This window comes from Triticum aestivum, chromosome 2D, assembly GCF_018294505.1.
Source record: "Triticum aestivum cultivar Chinese Spring chromosome 2D, IWGSC CS RefSeq v2.1, whole genome shotgun sequence".
Taxonomy (NCBI): Eukaryota; Viridiplantae; Streptophyta; class Magnoliopsida; order Poales; family Poaceae; genus Triticum; species Triticum aestivum.
In genome coordinates, this window is record NC_057799.1 from 65425727 (window position 1) to 65442576 (window position 16850).

The window sequence follows — 16850 nt, forward strand, 5'->3', positions numbered from 1 at the left end:
ATGTCGGAAGACGGCGGCGCTGGCGAGCCGCTCAGCGGCGACCAGAAGCGGGAGATCGCCGTCTGGTTCCTCGCCAACGCCCCCACCGGCGAGATCCACTACGTCGCCAAAGGTAACCCCCGCCCGCCCCCTCCGCCTCCCTCCATTCGATCCCCAGTTACGCGCCCGTAATTCAGGCGAGCCGTTTGTTTGACTCCTCGCTTGTTCGAATGCGCGCAGATGTGCGGGCGCTGCTCGGGGACGACGCCGCGTACGAGGCCGCGGCCGCGGAGGCCTACCCGGAGTACAACAAGACGCACCTCCTCTCCCTCCAGCTCCCCGACCGCAGCGGCGATGTGAGCATCTCTCTCTCTCTCTCTCTCTCTCTCTCCCTCGCTCCCGACCGAGCTGTTGTACAGTGTCGAATTACTTTGGAAGTGACAGCGTACGTTTGCCATAGGTCGTAATTCAGCGGTTAAGACCCCACGAATCTGGCTCTTAGGCTATTCCTTCGGATTTATTTTTAATTTGCTAGGCTTGGGGAACGGAACAACTGTACTGTACGCGGAGTTGAGGATAGGGGAACATTTGGGTAGTTTCTCTCTCTGACCACATGATAATTAGAGTAGGAGCATTTCTGTTGGATGGGCCACTGTTCTTTGTGTGTCATTTTCCATTGCTATGAAGGGAGTATGATGCTTTTAAGTGTCCCTGTCGGCCGAATGTTGAAATTTAATAATGTGATACATGCCTGCAGATAATCATCACAACTTATGGGGAGATTGACAGGAACAACTATCTGGACCCTAGGACCGCACAAATTGCTACCGTGGACCATGTTAAGCAGGTATCATTGAATGATGTGCATGATACCGCTCACGACAATTTAGCTTTATTATGTCTATTCTTACAATACTTTAACACGCCAGAAAATGTACAGCAAACCAGTGAACAAATAACCACCCATTTGCGTATCTGCAGTAAGCATGGCTTGCATCTCGATCTTAGTGGTGTTACTATTCTTATACTTTTGAGTTTTGACTAATGGCCCAGGTTATTTGTGGTTGATCTGTCTTACTGTGTGTGTGCAGTTTTCACTTAGTTTGCAATTTATGCTGTGAAACCACATATTTCATGTTGCATGTCATATGGATGTGATATAGTGTATAACTCAGCATACTTTAGCTCAGAGCCGAGCTCTGCATGTAAATAATCCACGCTTTCTCTGTTGCTGGTTTATAGTTTTACTGAGGAATTGATCTGGGCATTGATACTGAAATAACCATATGTTCCAAACACAAATGGATTTGCTGGACTTGAATTGAATAGGTGGTTTCTTATGATACTTGAAATAGCTCAGAAGCAGAAACATGAAAAATGACTTCTCCAATATAGTATTTCAAAATTGCAGTGGCCTTTATCTAATTAACCCTTACATCAAACACCACCAGCAGCAGAATTATGCTTTGCAGGCTAATGTTACCTGCCTCCACAAAATTGGATATGGGATTTCGTTCTCCTTTTTAATACCCATTAAATATGAGAATTCCTGCATTAAGTTAATTTGTTTTGTTTCGTGATTATGTTTAAAGACTTGTACAAAATTGAGGCCTGCTGCAGATGAGGAGCTTCCTTCAGCATATATTGAAGAGTTTAGGTATGTTATCTCTGCTACTTTTCATTGCCCATATTACATAGCCAGCGAATAATCCATACTTATGTACTTGATATAGGAGTGCTATAGATTATGAAGTGTCCAAATATGTTGGTGAAGCTTATCCAAAAGGTGTTTCTGCCGTTTATTGTACCAATGGAAAGGATCTAGAGGAACCAGGAGCTGATTTTGGTTTGGCAGTAGTTATCTCCGCTGCTAGGCGAAGCCCACGAAACTTTTGGTATGTTTTCTGACTTTTTTGTTACCTCTCTGTTATTATAAGGAAACTACCTTGTTTGCGCACCTATAGATCAGTGACTTTGGTCTGGATTATAATGCCTGTTTTCAGTTCCTCCTCTTTATAGTGTCTCTAGAGGTTTTAGTTTTTATCTTTGTATCCTTGTATTCCTTGAGAACCCACTTTCAGTATGCAACTTTTGATTGTATATTTACCACCATTGTTTCTCGTTTCCCACTAGTAACTAATCATTTGGTTTGTGGCTATACTGTTTATCACCTGCTTATAATACATTATTATATGTTTATTTGTACTTTCTTACTTAAAGATTTAGTACTTGTGCTGTATCTGAACACTTGTTTCACAGAATACCTCGCTAGAACACTTGAAGTATGTTCCTTATAGGTTTGATCTTCGTATCATTTAGTGTCTGTCTGATGGAGGCAACTTAATATTGTGTCATCCAGCAATGGCAGCTGGCGTTCCATTTGGACTTTGGAATTCAGTTATGCGTTTCAACTTGTAGAAATTAAAGGAAAGATACAGGTTAGCTGTTTTACTTAGCTCAAGCTAAAATCATGGTTAAATAATGTCACTGCAAGTAAAATTAGTAACTTCTGTATTGTAAAGATTACTTGTATGGTCCCCAGGTAGATGCTCATTATTTTGAAGAGGGAAATGTGCAGCTGGATACTGACGTTGATTGCAAGGACTCCACAATAATGCAGGTTAGTTTATGGAATAATTTTGAGCCCTACGTATTGTAGTGATTTTTTTTTCTTTGACCTCATAGTGGACATATGTTGCTTGTGTGCGCAGAAATTTGTAGAGACTAACATGGTCCTTGATCTCCCCTTTCGTTTTAAGAACCTCTGATGCATAAGAAGAGGCCTAAAGCTCTGCAGCATATTTTGGCTCGAAACTATGACCTTGGCCCTCTAGGCACCCTCAATGTTCGAATTTTTGTGTGTGTGTGCAGAACTTGGTGTTTTATCACCTTATAAACATGGCCTACCATTAAGTCTCTTCTCAGGCTCTGAAGCTCTATTTTGGTTGTTGTATCACTGCTTTAGTATTCTTTGCTTGCATAGTTGGGACCCACAGTGCAGCTATTATAAATTTTAGGTAAACTTTATTCCATTCTTCGATAATATTGTTTTCTCGAACACTCCTGCACATGCAAGTCAGTATGTGTTCATTTATTTGTATTCAAGAAACTTAGAAATATTATCTTCACTTTACCAAGTCACTATATTGGTGCAAACTGTCCCAACACAAACCTAAGCTTTATGCAACTTTTTTGGGAAATGATGAACCTATGGCATATTTCCTCTCCCAGATTTTACTTTGCTGGATTGTGTAGATAGAAATGACAGTTGCAAGTTCACCTCATGACTAGCATGTAAGAGAGAAAGCGTGGGTGGGGCATAGTTACTCTTTTCCTTCCTAGTTATTTTCTTTTGTAACTGGCTGTGGAGTTTATGTGTTGCACTATTCACATTTCAGGACGATATGTGTACTCCCTCCGTCCCAAAACAATTGAAGTTCTAGTTTTTTCCTAAGTCAAACTTGCTTAAGTTTGACCACATCTATAGAAAAATGTGCTGAGATCTACAACAGCAAATACACATAATACGAAAATATGTTATGTCTTAAAGAATCTTAAGAGACTAATTTGGTGTTCTAAATGTTAATATATTTTTGTATAGACTGGGTCAAAAAGTTAAACAATTTTGACTTGGGCAAATCCAGAACTTCAATTATTTTGGAACGGAGGTAGTAGTATCTTTGTGTCAGTCACCCATTGATGTGTCATCTGATCTAAATTGGTTGTGCTGCCTTGATATTTAGTCATGGTGCCGCCTTCGATATCCCTATTTGCTTTCTTTGTCCTTTTTATTATATCTTTGCCAGGTTTAAAATTTTAAACATGCCTCTGATGTTATATTACTTATGTTTCAGTCGCCCGAAGACACTGGACACACAGTCGCTAACATCATTCGGCATCACGAGTCCGAGTATTTTTCATCTCTCGAGGTTGGAACCTTTCTGTTCTCTACTTCATCTCCCAAGATGCTAACACAGTGAATAATGCTATTTACACATTTCTGCGCACAGGAATCATACTTGAATCTCTCCGACGCAACGTTTAAGGTACGCCGAGGCATCAGTAAACAATCTGGCATTAAACAGGATAGTCGCAACGCTCGGACTACTGCAGTTATCTTTTCATGTCCCCTGTTTCACTCCATGTTTTGTCTCGTGCACAGGATCTTCGGAGGAAACTTCCGGTTACCCGCACCCTTTTCCCATGGCATAACACGCATGCCATCACCCTCACGCGGGACCTCGCCAAAGAGCTAGGGATAGGGAAAGGAAGCCATGTCACTAGGTAGCTTCGTGTGGAATTTTTATCTCCATGCAATTTGCTGTTCTGTAGGCTGTACAATTCTTATCCTGTATAATCAGCAGTTTTCTTCTTTCGGTTACTGTGGTTTCACATAGCGGTGTAAATCAAGAGCTTGACCTTTCTTTTGTGGAGAAATCGCATCGCCAGAATATATGTTCATTCAGATTCCGACTTGCCTCACTCCAGAATATATGTTTGTTTTCGGCCTCCAAATCAAACGCATATGTCCTTGTGCTTTTTGAGATGACCTGAAACAGATTTTATCATGTATGTACAAAAGGTACAACTGATAAGAGATGATGCAGAACTCTTGAAACATTCTTTGAAATTCTTACAATCGTCTGTAGGATGAAGGTTTATCATGTATACCCGAAAAGTCCATTCTGCACCCGAGCTCATATGCTCCCGCATGAACAGTAAAATCGAAAAAAATTCAAAAAATTCCCAATTTTTTTGAGAGAAACATTGACAAAAATTTTAAGTGCCTGTAAAAATTCATCATGAAATCACATTCCTGTAAGGCGTGGCAAAAAAGACAAATTCAGTGCTTTAAAATGCGTTTGAAAGTAGCTTTTCAGAGTACTGTTTTTGTTTTTTTTTGCCACGCCTTCTAGGAATGTGATTTCATGACGAATTTTTGCAGGCACTTATAACTTTTGTCAATGTTTCTCTCAAAAAAAATTGGAATTTTTTGAATTTTTTTTAATTTAGTTTTGATTTTACTGTTCACCCGAGCTCATTTGAGCTCGGGAGCAGATTAGCCGCGTCCATGTATACCCTCCAGGTATGTTTGGTAGTGCCCAAGTTTGCCCTACCAAAAATCTGTCTAGCCTAAACTTCAGTCAAGGTTTTTATTCCTATGAGTTGTCCAATATTTTTTTGCAAAAAATAAGAAAAATAACTGGAGTGAACACAGTTAAGTTAACATGTCATACATCTTCCCGCAAAAAAAAATGTCATTCATCAAAACAAAGTCTATATTCTCTTACAATTACAAATACCAAGTGCAGCGTAGAGCCGTAGACACACCAACCACACGAACGTTCTCATACATTGTCTACCAAAGATTGGAGTTTCAAAGAAGATTGATCAAGTCACCATAAACACACATTGTTTGTCAATGCAAACATCGCCTTTCCACTGAAAGAATAATCCATCTTAACATAGATGATGTCAAACCTAGTATTTGATTCGGGACCGGCTATGGATATAACAATCCGGCTAACTACCTTTTCTGAGGCAACCTGGCTATCTGCCTAGTAACATGTTAATTCGCAAAGTCCAGATTAAAAAAGAGTTAATTCTCAAAGTCCATATTTTTGGTGACGAACATGTTTTAGTCAACGGTCTGAACTTTGAACTTTTTTTTTGAGGCAGTCTGAACTTTCAACTAAGGGAAGAGCGTGATCAATTAATTACCAAAGCAGGCCTTTCTGGCCCATATCATGCGCGAGCGAGCCTAACGGTCAAAATTGCCCAGACGAAGATCGTGCAGCCCAAGGCCCATAAATACCTATAAACCCCCAAAACGACTCCCCTTCTCCTTCCTTTCCGCCGCCTCCCCACCGCAAACCCCGACCAGCCCTAGGGTTCGCCGCCATGGTAAGTCCCCTCCGTCTTCCTCCCACGGCCGTCCTCCCTCCGCCGTCCGCCCCGCTGCCGATTCGTCCCGTCCCGAGCTCGCCCCCCGCTCCGCTCGCTCTCTGATTGCTGCACGATGTTTCCCCCCACGAATTTTGTGCTGATTTCCTCCGTGCTCGAGTTGCCTGCAGCCTCAGGGAGATTACATAGAGCTTCACCAGAAGCGCCATGGACGGCGCATGGACTACGAGGAGCGCAAGCGCAAGAAGGAGGCGCGCGCCGTCAAGAAGAACTCCAAGGATGCCCGCAAGGTGCTGCCCTGATGCTGATGCGACCCCTCTCTTTCGAATCCCATGTATTGTTTCTGCGCGTTTCTGTTGCTGATGCGTGTGTGGTTTTGCCTGTCGCAGCTACTTGGTGCCAAGGGCAAGAGGTTCGCCAAGAAGCGGTATGCCGAGAAGGCGCAGATGAAGAAGACGTAAGTGTTTTGTTTAATGTTTCAGAATGACTGCTTACTGCTGCTCCAATTGGTGCTTGCCTAGAACTAGGAGATATGATGATTGTTCCCTATCGCAGTCGTAGTGGAACTTTTTAGAGACGAAGGGGGTCGGCAACAACCCGCTGTCCCATTTAGGTAGAAGATCAGTGATACGAATAGGAGATGCTCCAGCATCAAGGATGTTTTCCTCGTGATGTAGAATCAGCGTATCTGATTGCGGTTGCGTGGTCCTTACTCACAAGTGTTGTTCTTGCAGCCTGAAAATGCACGATGAGTCTTCTTCCCGGCAGAAGGTTGATGATGATGTTGAGGAGGGTGCCATTCCTTCGTATCTGCTGGATCGTGATCCGACACAGCGCGCCAAGGTACATGCTCTGTTCCTACTGCCTGCGGTGGCACAAACCTTTCCTATTGCACCACTTGCTGATTTATCGTCAATTGCAGGTTCTCAGCAACACAATTAAGCAAAAGAGGAAGGAAAAGGCTGGCAAATGGGATGTTCCTTTGCCTAAGGTATTTCCCAGTTCAAACTGCTGTTGTTTGCTTGCTTCAAAATCAGTGGGTTCCCACTCAGCTAAATGTTGCCACGCTTCATCTTCTTGCAGGTCAGACCTGTTGCTGAAGAAGAGATGTTCAAAGTTCTACGCACTGGCAAGCGGAAAAGTAAGTCATGATGAGCTCTATTGGGCAGCCTAGTTTGTAATTTGCCTATGTCAGTGCATTTCATATACAGGGATTGCATAAGTTTGTAATTCCTTGGCGGTTGCTAGCCCATTTTTGCTTCGGATGCTTTCCTAAAAGTGAATGTGCTGCAACTTTAAGGCAACTGAATTCTGCTAACTCCTGTTTTTGATCTGAAGTTGCTTTTAACATTCGGTGAACAATACACTGATTACATATAACTATTTCTTCTCCACTGAGTCGAATAATTTAGCTGGTAATTTTTTCCTTGTGCAGCCAAGCAGTGGAAGAGAATGGTAACTAAAGCCACCTTTGTTGGCCCTGGATTTACAAGGAAGCCACCAAAGTATGAGAGGTTCATCCGGCCTACTGGTCTGCGTTTCACCAAGGCTCATGTGACTCACCCTGAACTGAAATGTACGTTCAACCTTGATATCATTTCTGTGAAGAAAAACCCAAATGGTCCAATGTACACTTCTCTTGGTGTTATGACGAGGGGAACAATTATTGAGGTAGGCAAAGCAAACCTTATCTCCCCTGCGTTAGTGTTATAACTGATATACTTTTCCCCCTGTCAATGCTTACAATAAAGATATTTGTCATTGTTCTTTGGCATGAGATTTCTTTTCCTGCTGGTGCTTACAATAATGAATCTTCATCCAGGTGAACGTTAGTGAACTCGGTCTCGTAACCCCTGCTGGAAAAGTTGTTTGGGGTAAGTCATCCGTGGAAAAGCTCAGCTTCTTTTGCCCTTCCCTGCGCCTTAAGCCATGTTCCATAAACCAATGTTTCTTGTCTGTGCAGGCAAATACGCGCAGGTTACAAATAACCCGGAGAATGATGGCTGTATCAATGCTGTCTTGCTCGTGTGAAGCTTTGATACAATTCTGGTTAAGGTGCTGAGTGCGCTGTTTGTATCCGGTCTAACAAGGGCAGTTTTGTCGGTATTGCAGTTCGTGCTTGTCTTTGGAATAGACCCACTATCTAGTGTAATGTCAAGGTGGAACAGTCTTCTTCCCTTACTGACTATCCTGGTGTAAGATCTGAGCTATAGAGCTGGCAAATCCTTGAATGGAAGCACCACATGTCTTTTTTCTATGTTCATATTACGTTTCGGGTTTGCCTTATTTTGTCGGTTCATCCTCTAGTACCGCAAAAATATCATGCTGCAGTCTAGTATTTGGTGTGTGCCGTGAGCCTTCAATCCATGCTTATCTTTGGATCCACCCACATGCGCAACAGTATTTCCTCCCTTGATGTAACCTGCTTTACAATTTGAGCTATAAAAGTAACCAAATCCTTAAATAAAAGTTCGCCTTCTTTTGGATCATCTTGTTTTTATTGTTTCTGACTATCCTTCAATAATGCAAAGTATCTTCAAAGAACATTCTTCACTCAAGATATATCCACTGTACAAGCTAAATCTTTGCCATAAGGCGTGGCCCAAATTACTTCTTGATATATAGGCACATACTACTTAACAACAAAAAAATGGCACACCATTTACTCTTTTCATTCACAATGTAAAGTTGCCACAAACATTGCTCTATAGACATGGCCTAATGGGAAACTGGTTCCACTGAATGCTACAACCAAAATATTTTCTGTTGATCTTTATCAAAGTTAAACATGCGTGCGAGACATAAACTGCTTCCTTGAGTAAATCTGTACATTCAATCAAATAAACATCTGAAATGATCTCGGAAATAAACACCTGAACTATATAGGAGTACTTGCTAGCAAACCACTGCTGCTTTCTTGGATCTTGAACACATCATGTAAAAATCGGTACGTTTGGTGTTTGCTTCCCAGAGAGATCACACGGTGGAGAAAATTAATAGTCCTGTTGATAGATGTCAGCAAATGAAAATTCTATCCGCTGGAGCTGCTGCGTTGGCAACATTCAGATAGTTGACATCAACAGCATGCTTTCCAAAATCATCTGCAGGATTATTCAGAGAACAGTTAGGTTTTCGAATTTTTAGTAAGTGTTTGTGTCACAGCGACAGATACAATGACAAATCAAACCTTCATATATTGTCCGTACAATCTGAACATAGTCGCGTATCATGTCTTGATATATAATTCCATCTGGATGTGCATCCAAGACGACTAACACTCCTGTATGATTGCAAATTTGACAACAAAATGTCCAGTTAGTATGTGCAAAACAGGAAACAGTTAATCTGTATCAGCATACCTGGTGCCAACCAAGCTTTCGTCTCACTGGATGGCAATGGAGCTAACCAAAGGATATTACGTAGATTCATAGAGTCGTCATATGGTACATCAGATTCTGTTAAGATAGTGAATTTTTTAATCAAATGCAAGCACACAGTGCAAGGAAAATTTAGATTAAGATTTCATATGCATCTGACTGAATCATACCAGTCTGGCAATATCCCAAATTGTAAGGGAACGATTCCTTATCAAATGCTGGATATTCTTTGGCATGAAACCTGGTTCAGAAAATAATCAACATGGCTAGACCTAACAACTAACACACTGTTTCAGGAAGACATAATATTTCTAGTGGCATAGTAAAGATCATCTCTCAACCGAAACAATCTTTTCACAATCCTATGATCAAAATGCTTAGTCCTACCTATCTAACTCGACTAACAAGACCCTGCAAAAAAAAAAAAAACTCGACTAACAAGAGCTTAGAAAGTCCTATCTCCATTTTACTTTCACCAAGAGGCAGCTAACTTCCAGTTTAAGTTTGCAAGCAATTAATCTTATGCTGTAAGTACAGATTGGCATGCTAAAGTCAACAAATTGTGATGCTACCAAACCTGCCCAGATCATAAAAACTGTTGTGCTATAGTTATCGAAAAGAAGCTCGAACCTTAACCATAAGAAATTTGAACTTACAGAATCCCAAGCCTTCCTGTCCCTGATGCCAGGAAGAGATGCCCATGGAATAAATCATACCGAGTCAGTGATACATTTAATCCAACCGATGGTCCTCGTGCAGCAATCAATTCAAACAGAAATGCAAAGTATGAATTGATTTCCTGGTCATAACACAAACATGTAAGACATGTAAACAGTGCCGAACATAAAAGTAAAAGAAATGTCGGCTAGAACTTGAGCCAAACACTGACCTCGTCAGCAAAGTGTCTTCCATACGGTGTTCTTGTGAGGTGGCATTTGCTCTTCTTCGTTCCCTCAACATCAGGCACCTAACGAGGATACCATGGTAGATTTTGTTAGGAAAAAAGAGCATATTCCGGGCGTTGGAAAATTTGGGACTATATGCGCATGATATATAGCTCACTCCAGAACAGTACCCTATTCTGTTTCCAGATCATCTAAACCAAACTGAATTTCTCCACTAAAAACTCACACAGTATCTTATCCCACATTCGGATCATGTAGAAACAAAACTGAATTATCAGCAGAAGACTGCATCATTTCCCACCTATCAACCAATGCCTGCTCTAGCGCCCCTCGAGACCTCAAATTCCATCCTCCCCCAAACTATCCGAGACCCTAAACGGTGCAAAATTTCACGCCTCCCGGGAGCAATCGAGGAAAACGAGCACTCACCGGCAGCATGGTGGGGTCGAGCAAGCGGTGGATGGCCCCAGGGTCGCCACCGGAGTCGACGGCGAGGCGCGCCAGCTCCAAGACCGGCGCCGGCGGCCACATCACCATCGCATCCGCCTCGGCCGCATCGCAGTCTTCCAGCAAAACCTTCCGGGAGCCCTTCCAGGGATACGCGCTAGACACGGCGGCGGGGTTGGCCGGGGAGAGGAACCGGAGGCAGGAGCTCAGGCGCGAGGCCTCCCGGGCCGGCACCCGCGCCGCGGCGCGCGGGCCGGCGAGGACGGCGAGGAGGTCGGCGGCTACGGTCCGCGGAGACGGCCGCGGGGAGGAGGAGGCGGCCGAGGAGGGGAGGGGAGAGGAGGAGGAGGAGCAGGAGACGGCGGCGAAGGAGACGCCGAGGGAGAGGGAGACGGCGGCGAAGGCCAGCTTGAGCGAGAGGGGAGGTGACCTGAACCGGAAGCGTTCCATCCCCTACTCCAACTGCCTTTTGCTTCTTGAGAAAATCCACCCCGCAGACCACAGCCAACACTTAAATCAAACGGTGGAGCAGTGCTGTTGCCGTGCATCAGAAGGCGCGATCGTGAAAAACGACGACCAAAATGAACTCATTTTAAAAATATTTCACAAAATGATCCTATCTGCACGACGACCGGGCCCGGGGTGCCATGCTAGTCATCATAACACCCTGGTCAAGTGCGCCATTCAAGGCGCTGATCTACCACGCCGACATCGACGATGGTTGGGCCCATATGTTGGCGCATGATGCCCCAGGCAGGGGCGCTATGCGCCTATGCCGATAGACATGACACCCTGGGCCGGGGAGCCATGCCCCTTCGCAAAAATGAAAAAACAAAAAACCAGGGCCAACGCGATTCGCTGCATACCCGAGCCAGAGGGCTCATTCTTTGTTCATGCCTTCTCTCGTCGCCCTTCTCCTCCCTCCCAATTCATGGTGAAGAAGTATGGATCGAGGGGAAAACTGGTGGATCTTCTTCCCTCCCAATCCTCAAGGTATTCCCCCAACTTTCCCCTTTTTTTATTGGTTTTTTTTTTTGCATTGAGCCCATGTGTAGAAACCCTAGTTCATCCCTTTTTTCAAAATTTGTTGATATTTGCGCCTGTCTTAGAAATGTATGGGTAGGGATTTGTATGGTGTGATTAGGATTTGGTACTTATAGTTGGATTTTTTATTATTATGTATGAGCTATTATTTGTAGCAATTTTGAACATGGGAATACTAAGGTTGTTTGTAAATGTGTATATGCATGTTCACTTGTATGGATGAGTTGGCCTAGGTACTTTTTTGCACTTGTATGTATCCATTTGTTGTGTGGATATGGATATTTGCACATGTATTATGTTTGTATTTGCACGATGTTTACAAATGACAAGGAGGCTTACGACATACATTATCTCACTCGTGTCTCGTTCGATGTCGAAGATGAACCCTTGTGCAATCACGACACTCATTGATCGATAGCGGCCTGAGACACATACTTTCCACTTATTTGCTGGAGAGATGACGATTACTTTGCAGGATGTTCCACTGATCACTGGACTCCCCATCAAAGGAGAGCCTATTTGTTTTAGCACATATTTCGAGGGATGGCGTGAAATTATGGTGGGACTCATCTGGAGGAACCCGGGGCCTCACGCCTCCATGACTCACGTGAGCAGATAGATATATGTTTGACCAACAAGGCACAACATCGTGAACCAACATGTGGTTGAATGGTTAGGAGGACAGTGATACCCCCAGCCTGTCAGGGTTCAAGTCCTGGGCTTGACATTGATGTTCGCATTATTCTTGGATTTATTTCAGACTTCTAGCGATGTTCGTTCAGTGAGAGGAGACGTTCCCGTCGATTGCAAAGCGCGTGTCATAACTTCGTAAAATCTAAAGATGTTATGCTAGCTCAATCTCTCAGATGTGCTCATAGAGATAGAGTGTGCACTCACAAGTATGAATGTATGCTCGTTTAGGCTTTGATTATGCTATGTTAAAAAAAGGAGGCACAACATCACAACCGGGCTCACAACAAACATCCAACCTTACGATGCACCACACACTCTCATTTCCTGGAAGCTTAGTATTTGTAGTGATTTCACACAAAAAAAGAAGAGATCGGCGGATCATGGGATAGATAACAAATCAGCGGCCCAGAACTTAGTCCAACGGAGTCATAATATGTAATCACTAATTGAGAAGTACCCCTTCCACCTCTCAGGTTGCGGTAAGTGACGCGCTGTATGCGCGCCACTTGTCGCAACTTGGGAGTATTCCCTTTTTCGTATCCCATGGGAGGCCGCCGCCACTTGTATCCTATGGAGGCCGACGTCGGCGCGTCCCCGGCTTGTACAGCCGACAACCTGTCTGGTCTTTATCTCAGACCATCCTGGGCACACCCGTCTGGGTTCCACTGAAGCACCCTCTTTACCTCTTCGATGAGCGGCGTAGCCGGACATAGGGAAGATACGGGAGAAGAATATGCCTCCAGGACTCCTGGCAGTCCGGTTAGCGGGCTGCCGGATATGAAGAAGACATAGCGATCCGTCGTGGCCCGCCGAGACTAGTGTAGTCTATCCTTGTCATGGGAGTGAAGCTCCACGCGATTGTACGTGCACATAATTTTACCTTTTTAGTTGAAAATATATCCAAAATGTAACCGTTTTCATCTGGTTTGTATGAAATCCGTCATGTTTATCTGAAATCCAGCCGAGTTTGCATGAATTTCATCCGGTTTATTGAAAAAAAGTTTGAAATGTATGCGGCTAGCGTTGGATGACGGCTGATGCGTCCATTTTGCATCATGTTTTCCTAATGTTATTCATTATGTTTGGGAATTGTTATTTCACCTCATGATGCAATTATTATGCCTTTTCTCTTTTTTTTGCAAGTTTCATCTGAAGAGGGAGATTGCCGACAACTGGTATTTTTGGACCGGAAAGGGCTACATCAGAGATAACTATTCTGCACAACTCCAAATGACATAAAAATTTACGGAGAACTGTTTTGGAATATATATAAAATATTGGCGGAGGAAACACCAGGATGCGCCCTACCCCCCTGGGCGCCCCCGAGCTTGTGGCGCCCCTAGCAGGCCTCTGGGGTCCATCTTCTCCTATATGATGCCATTTGCCTTAGAAAAAATAGAAGAAGACTTTCGGGACGAAGCGCCGCCGTCTCGAAGTGGAACCTGGCAGGAGCACTTTTGCTCTTCGGTGGAGCAATTGCGCCGGGGAAACTTCCCTCTAGGAGGGGGAAGTTGAAGCCATCGGCATCACCAACAATCATCTCATCATGGGAGGAGCAATCTTCATCAACATCTTCACCAGCATCATCTCATCTCAAACTCTAGTTCATCTCTTGTATTCAATCTTCCCAAAACCTCAGTTTGGTACCTGTGGGTTGCTAGTGGTGTTGATTACATCTTGCAGTTGATGCTAGTTGGTTTTTTTGGTGGAAGATTATATGTTCAGATTCTTAATGATATTCAATAACCCTTCGATCTTGAACATGAATATGATTTGTGAGTAGTACTGTTGTTCTTGAGGACATGTCAGAAGTCTTATTATAAGTAATCATGTGAAGTTGGTATTCGTTCGATATTTTGATGATATGTATGTTGTTTCTTCCTTTAGTGGTGTCATGTGAACGTCGACTACATGACACTTCACCATACTTGGGCCTAAGGGAAGACATTGTGGAGTAATAAGTAGATGGTGGGTAGCAAGAGTGACAGAAGCTTAAACCCTAGTTTATGCGTTATTCTGTATGGGGCTAATTTGTATTGCTATGATTAGATTTATCTTAATTCTTCTTTCTTAGTTGCGGATGCTTGCGAGAGGGGGTAATCATAAGTGGGTTGCTTGTTCAAGTAAGAACAACATCCAAGCACCGGTCCACCCACATATTAAATTATAAAAGCAGCGAACACGAATCAACTAAATATTATGAACGTGACTAGACGACAATTTCCATGTGTACTCGAGACCACTTTGCTTTATGGAGTATAAGAGAACTTTCAGGCTTGCCCTTTGCTATAAAAAGAATTGAGCCACCTTGCTGCACCTTTGCTACTATTGTTATTTGTTACCCGTTACGAATTATCTTGCTACAAAATTACCTATCACTGTTACCTACAACACTTACAGAGAATACCTTACTGAAAATCACTTGTCGTTTCCTTCTGCTCCTCATTAAGTTCGACACTCTTATCGAAAGGACTACATTGATTCCTTATACTTGTGGGTCATCGGCGGCCTCCCGCATTCTTGTTCGCGGATTGGTCACCCTGTCCATGGACAGATGCGGGAGAAAATTTGTGGGCTGCCGTTGGAAATGCTCTTAGTATGTGTAGTGATTTCACAAAAGGAAAGGAAGAGGTCGGTGGATCGTAGGATGAAGAACAAATCAATGACCCAGAGCTTAGTCTAATGGAGTCATAGTACTATATCAGGCATCTGAGGTGATGGGCCAGGGCGTCCCCGGTTGACCCAAAAGGCTAGTTAACCATTCTCTTTTATAAAATAAGTGCTATGAACCAAAAAACATTTTCTTAATAAAAACAGTGGAGCCTAACTATTGAAATTGGCATGTTCTTAATTTGTGGAAAATATCATCCTCTAATAACAACCATGGATGTTAAAAATATATTTAAACTTGCCATGGCCTATAATTTGAGTTGCCATGTAAAGAAAAAGGAGAAGAAGAATGCCATGATAAAAAACTTCATCTCTTAATAAACCAAAAGAATAATCTTTTAATATAAAAATGTCATCTCTTAATATACAAAAAATGCCATCTCATAATAATAAAAAATGGCATCTATTAATAATAAGCAAAAATGCCATCTCTTAATAATAAAAAAATGCCATCCCTCGATAATAGAAATGACATATCTTAATCAACAAAAAATGTCGTTGCTTAATAAACAAAAAATGCCATCTCGTACTAATAGAAAATGCCATATCTGAATTAAAAATGCCATTTCTTAATATGAAATGACACGCCATCTCTTAATAAGCTAAAATGCCATCTCTTATAGTAACAAAAAAAGAGCCATCTCTTAATATAGAAACGCCATCTCTTAATAAATAAAAAATGCCATCTCTTCATAATAAAAAATGTCATGTAGAAAAACAAAACTTGACTTGTCAAACAAAACAAAAAAGGGGGTAAATGTTTAAATCGCCATATGACATAGTTCAGAAATTTATAAACTGCCATGTAAAAAATTCTAGTAAAATTGCCATCTGTTGAAAAAAGAAGAAAAAAGCGGGGGACTGTGATTTGATCGGAGGTCTCCTGGTTGAAGCAGCGCATGGCTAGCCATTATGGTAAGTCAAATGTTTTTAATAGTCATGCGTTCGCTGGCTTTCATTGTACAGCAAACCAGTTTCAAAATCCGACATGCCTCCGATCCAGCTGCATGATTCGTGCAAATGAATCTGACGGGACAGAGCGCGTTCGCTAGGATTGGGCCCCAGCGAATGTTCGCCGGTTAGCATATCCCTTTTAAAGCAGCTAAAAATGATTAAAAGAAATGTTGCACACGCCCAAAACCTAAGCATATCTTCTTTTCCTCTTTTGCCTTCAAGCCCTGCCGCAGAATCAACCCGAAACCCTGCCGAAACCCACCGCGCTCCATCCTGTTCCGGCGAAAGATGAGGTTTGCGGTGGCGAACACGCCGGGGCATTGCCGGGCTGGGAGGTCTACCACGGCACTTCTGTTGCTGATCCGGGCTTTTGGTTCAGTGCTGCCGTCCTCGGGGGCACCTGAACCATCGCGGCCCCAGCCGCCGCAACATGGATCTTGAGTGTTAGCAGTTAGCTAGTCTCTCCCTCTCACCTCTCTCCACCGTGCGCACGTACTGCATGCGGTCGCCCACGATCCATGCACGTAGCCACGACCTGGCGCTCTGCGCCTCTGTTATAACATGAGCTATATATACGAGTGTATAGATCAGAGAGCACCTAAGGTGCGATCTCCTCTCCCCGTAACATTCTACATGGTATCAGACGCAGGACTCGTTCCTCGTCCCTGAAACCGCTTCCGCTCTTCTCTGCACCTCACGATCATGGCCGCTCCTCCACCTCCCCACCGCGGCCCAACCCTGTCGCCGGCGGCGGCTCGCCCGCCACACCGCCCTCCTCCCAGAGCCACCACCAGACCCTTCTCACCCCCTCTGCCTTCACGCGCGGGGCGCTCTTCGTGCCGGACCCGACGGCTTCCACCTCCGCGCCCAACCAACC

General features: G+C 43.5%; 3 protein-coding genes and 1 pseudogene across 3 annotated transcripts; 3 read left to right on the top strand and 1 right to left on the bottom strand.

The window, feature by feature from the left end:
• LOC123051606 (F-actin-capping protein subunit alpha) lies at positions 1–4471 on the top strand (the record flags this gene model as incomplete). The annotated part of the gene is given in 10 exon segments (XM_044474541.1): positions 1–112; positions 220–335; positions 737–826; positions 1572–1636; positions 1713–1874; positions 2339–2417; positions 2522–2599; positions 3834–3908; positions 3990–4025; positions 4142–4471. Coding segments are annotated over 10 exon segments (939 nt in total). The 3' UTR covers positions 4268–4471.
• A 1295-nt stretch (positions 4472–5766) lies between these two features.
• LOC123051607 (ribosome biogenesis protein NSA2 homolog) lies at positions 5767–8146 on the top strand. Its single transcript, XM_044474542.1, has 9 exons — positions 5767–5883; positions 6054–6173; positions 6273–6340; positions 6618–6726; positions 6806–6874; positions 6967–7024; positions 7319–7554; positions 7706–7757; positions 7847–8146. Exons 1-9 carry the CDS (start codon positions 5881–5883, stop codon positions 7912–7914), a joined length of 783 nt encoding a protein of 260 aa, XP_044330477.1. The 5' UTR covers positions 5767–5880; the 3' UTR covers positions 7915–8146.
• A 373-nt stretch (positions 8147–8519) lies between these two features.
• LOC123051605 (uncharacterized) lies at positions 8520–11103 on the bottom strand. Its single transcript, XM_044474540.1, has 7 exons — positions 10595–11103; positions 10150–10227; positions 9917–10059; positions 9431–9501; positions 9243–9338; positions 9071–9163; positions 8520–8984 (listed from the first exon to the last, which is right to left on the bottom strand). Exons 1-7 carry the CDS (start codon positions 11060–11062, stop codon positions 8899–8901), a joined length of 1035 nt encoding a protein of 344 aa, XP_044330475.1. The 5' UTR covers positions 11063–11103; the 3' UTR covers positions 8520–8898.
• Positions 11104–16039: 4936 nt separating this feature from the next.
• Positions 16040–16850, top strand: part of LOC123055655 (uncharacterized) — a 9315-nt pseudogene continuing 8504 nt past the window's right edge.

Bases quoted from the DNA above. Each gene is read 5' to 3' on its own strand.
- LOC123051607 (XM_044474542.1), top strand. The intron at 6,727-6,805 runs GTACATGCTCTG...CGTCAATTGCAG, and splicing joins ATCCGACACAGCGCGCCAAG to GTTCTCAGCAACACAATTAA. The intron at 6,875-6,966 runs GTATTTCCCAGT...ATCTTCTTGCAG, and splicing joins GGGATGTTCCTTTGCCTAAG to GTCAGACCTGTTGCTGAAGA.
- LOC123051605 (XM_044474540.1), bottom strand. From the start codon at position 11,062: ATGGAACGCTTCCGGTTCAGGTCACCTCCCCTCTCGCTCAAGCTGGCC. The intron at 10,228-10,594 runs GTGAGTGCTCGT...TATCCTCGTTAG, and splicing joins TCGACCCCACCATGCTGCCG to GTGCCTGATGTTGAGGGAAC. The intron at 8,985-9,070 runs GTTTGATTTGTC...ATAATCCTGCAG, and splicing joins TGTACGGACAATATATGAAG to ATGATTTTGGAAAGCATGCT.